This window comes from Aptenodytes forsteri, unplaced genomic scaffold, assembly GCF_000699145.1.
Source record: "Aptenodytes forsteri isolate BGI_AS27 unplaced genomic scaffold, ASM69914v1 Scaffold54, whole genome shotgun sequence".
Lineage (NCBI taxonomy): Eukaryota > Metazoa > Chordata > Aves > Sphenisciformes > Spheniscidae > Aptenodytes > Aptenodytes forsteri.
This window is the reverse complement of record NW_008796044.1, coordinates 8,299,363-8,302,032: the sequence shown is the minus strand read 5'-3', so window position 1 is coordinate 8,302,032 and position 2,670 is coordinate 8,299,363. Positions and strand designations below refer to the sequence as shown.

General features: G+C 47.4%; 1 protein-coding gene across 1 annotated transcript in view; it reads right to left on the bottom strand.

Moving 5' to 3' along the window:
* The window catches only part of CPEB4 (cytoplasmic polyadenylation element binding protein 4), a 46,166-nt gene extending 43,548 nt beyond the window's left edge, over positions 1-2,618 (bottom strand). Inside the window, exon 1 of the mRNA XM_009285749.1 lies at positions 168-2,618. Within this exon, the coding sequence (XP_009284024.1) occupies positions 168-1,289 (1,122 nt within the window). The 5' untranslated portion in view covers positions 1,290-2,618. The remainder of the gene's footprint in view (positions 1-167) is intronic.
* Between the last annotated feature and the right edge of the window lie 52 nt (positions 2,619-2,670).

The following is a 2,670-nucleotide window of genomic DNA, read 5'->3' as shown; positions in this document are numbered from 1 at the left end:
TTGCTAAACTGGGTTTTTTTCTAATATACCCCCCCCCCCCCCCCCCCCCAGTTGCAAGCATAGAAGTCATTCAATCAGACTGTACTGTTCAAACCCCCGACCCTTTCTAGGGCATTTTAATGCACTTACGTGTTATTTGTCTTATGGATATAACAGAGTGTGCTCACCTGAAAAGGAAAAATGTTGTCAGCTCTATTCAAACTGTCTTCCATCCACGATTTTGGAGCAAAGGCTGAGCTGGGTCGAGCGTATTTCTGCAACTGGATATGATTACTTGCAAAATTCTTCTTTAAGGGCGAGATGGAGTTCAGGGGTGTTATCCCTCCGTTCAGTCCCCTGCGGTGGTCTCGGCCTTGGGACCCACCCCACCCACCATATCCACCGCCACCAGGGCTCCATGAAGATGGTGTAGGCGATGGACTTTGGTAGCTGCTCCATGGAGAAGGTGGCTTGTTAAGATTATTAGCCAAATGAGGCAATTGATTAAAAGCAGCATTTCTATGTGTGAATGGAGGTGGATGAGGACTTGCAGGAGACCTCCTCTGTTGCTGATGCTGATTGTGATGATGCTGAAAATGGGGGTGATGAGGGTGGTGTTGAGAGAGGGGTCCAATTTGGGGGGAAAAGCTACCACCAAAGCCAGGGCTGACGTGATGTGGAAAATTCTGAAACAGCAGAGCACCATTATTAGCTGAGGCAGTAGGGACCCCTCCCTGGTGAAAAAAACTTGCATCTTCATTGATTATTGTAGAAGAAGAAGGAGCTATAGCTGCAGACCAGTTACTAAAACCAGTCAGAGAAGATGCAGTGGATGTCAAGGGCTGCGTCGAAGTACCTAGCCCCGAAGCCTCTTGATAATCAAATCCTGTTAACACCGGCGATTCTATTCTTATTTTCTCCTTTCCATTGCCGTTCTCTGAAGAATTATCGCCCTGATTTTCTTCAGTTTTAGCTTTCTCAGGTTCAGAGAGCATGCCTGCTTCCTGACTTTGACCAGGGGAAAGCTGCTGTTTTTCTAGGGACTCTTGCTTTTCCTGTTGCTGAGTTTTAGATTTTTCTGACCCCAGAATCTCATCCTGAATATTATGGGCAGCTGGAGCAGGAAAGAGCCAAGCTGACCCAGCACTACTGCCATTGGCAGCTGTGTTATTATTTATAAAAGCAGCAGGGCTGGGGGTTGCATTTTGATGATGGTGTGGAGGCTGCAGATGTGGATGAAATCTGACTGGAAAAGCTGACTTATTTCCAGTGTTGTTTTGCACTAACACTCCAAACCCGTAATCCCCCATTTATTATACTTAGGGTTTGAATCCTCCCTGTAAAAACAAGTTGATGTTTAGTGTTTACCTCGTCCTCTTCTGAGGCGAGATTAAAAAGTATCCTGTTTTTAGCTAGATATTCCAGTTTCTCCCTCCACGCTATTTATTTCAGATTTGGATAAAGATGTTTGTTTTTTTGCAAAAGGTAGATCTCTTCAACTATTTAAATGTGTCAATTTGTGTCCGTTTCCTTCCTTTGGCTAGGAGGAAGGGAAAAATAAATCTTTGGTTCACAAAATAAGAGGTTTCCTTTTTCTAAAGGAAATGCACAGCAATGAGAGAAAAAGCTTCTGGGGAATAAGGATAAAGAGATTCTAACTATCCTGTTTTTTTCCTCCTCAGCAGCCTTGACTCGCCCATAAATGAGTTAAGAGGGAAGAAAAAAAAAATATACAATGACGTCTGGTCCCCCGACCCCTTGGCAGCAAAAAATAGATTTAAATCTGGAATAATTTAATACATCTCTATAATCTAATATATATTTGTGTCCTGTTCAAAAAGAGTCTTTGCTGTGGGTAAAGGAAAAATTTACCTCAGGATCTCAGCATTCAGAAGGGTGAAAAGGGGGACTGAGTTACAGAAGAGGCTTTTTCCCGTGCTGCTGGGTTTAACCTATTATATTTAGTAAGAATATACACTGTGTGTGTGTGTGTGTGTGTGTGTATGCGCGTGTGTGGTTGTTTAAAGGGGTAAGATCTTATCTCAGGAAATTAGTATTCTGTGTGTGTTGGGTGGGGAGTGAGTTGTGCAGGAGAAGGGTGGATTCTTGATGCTGCTCCTTTTGGGCTGGGTTTCTAAGCTCGCCAGACTCGCTTCTTATTTATGATCCAATATTTGCGTGTCCTTCATATGAGTCCTGGCTGTCCGAAGAGGAAGATTTTCATCTCAGAAATCAGCATTCAGCGTTCGGGAAAGGGGAAGGGAGGGGACAGCGAGTTGTGCAGGAGGAAGGGGAAGGAGATTTTCTGCTGGGAGGGTGGTTTCTGGTGCGGGGCTCACCTCCTTCCACCGAGATACGTGGGTTCCCTGCAGACGAGCGAGCCCCTGGCTGAAAGGCCGGGTGGATATGCGTGTACGTGTTTTTCCTCCTCAGGGACTCGGCATCCAGCGGGGCAGGGGCGGGCGGCGCAGGCAGGCTCGGCTCGCCAGGCCCCGGCTCTCAGTGGGGTGCCCCCCGCGGTGTCCCCCCTCCCTCGCAAGAGTCCTGGTGTCGGGGAAGGCAGGAGGGTTTTTTTTTTACCTCAGGAGAGGAGCAGCCTCCGGCAGGGAGGGGAAGGTGCAGGCGGCGGGGGGCCGGGCTCCTCTCTCCCCCATGGAAGGTGTTTAACCGGTTCTCCCGAATCGCCCGGAG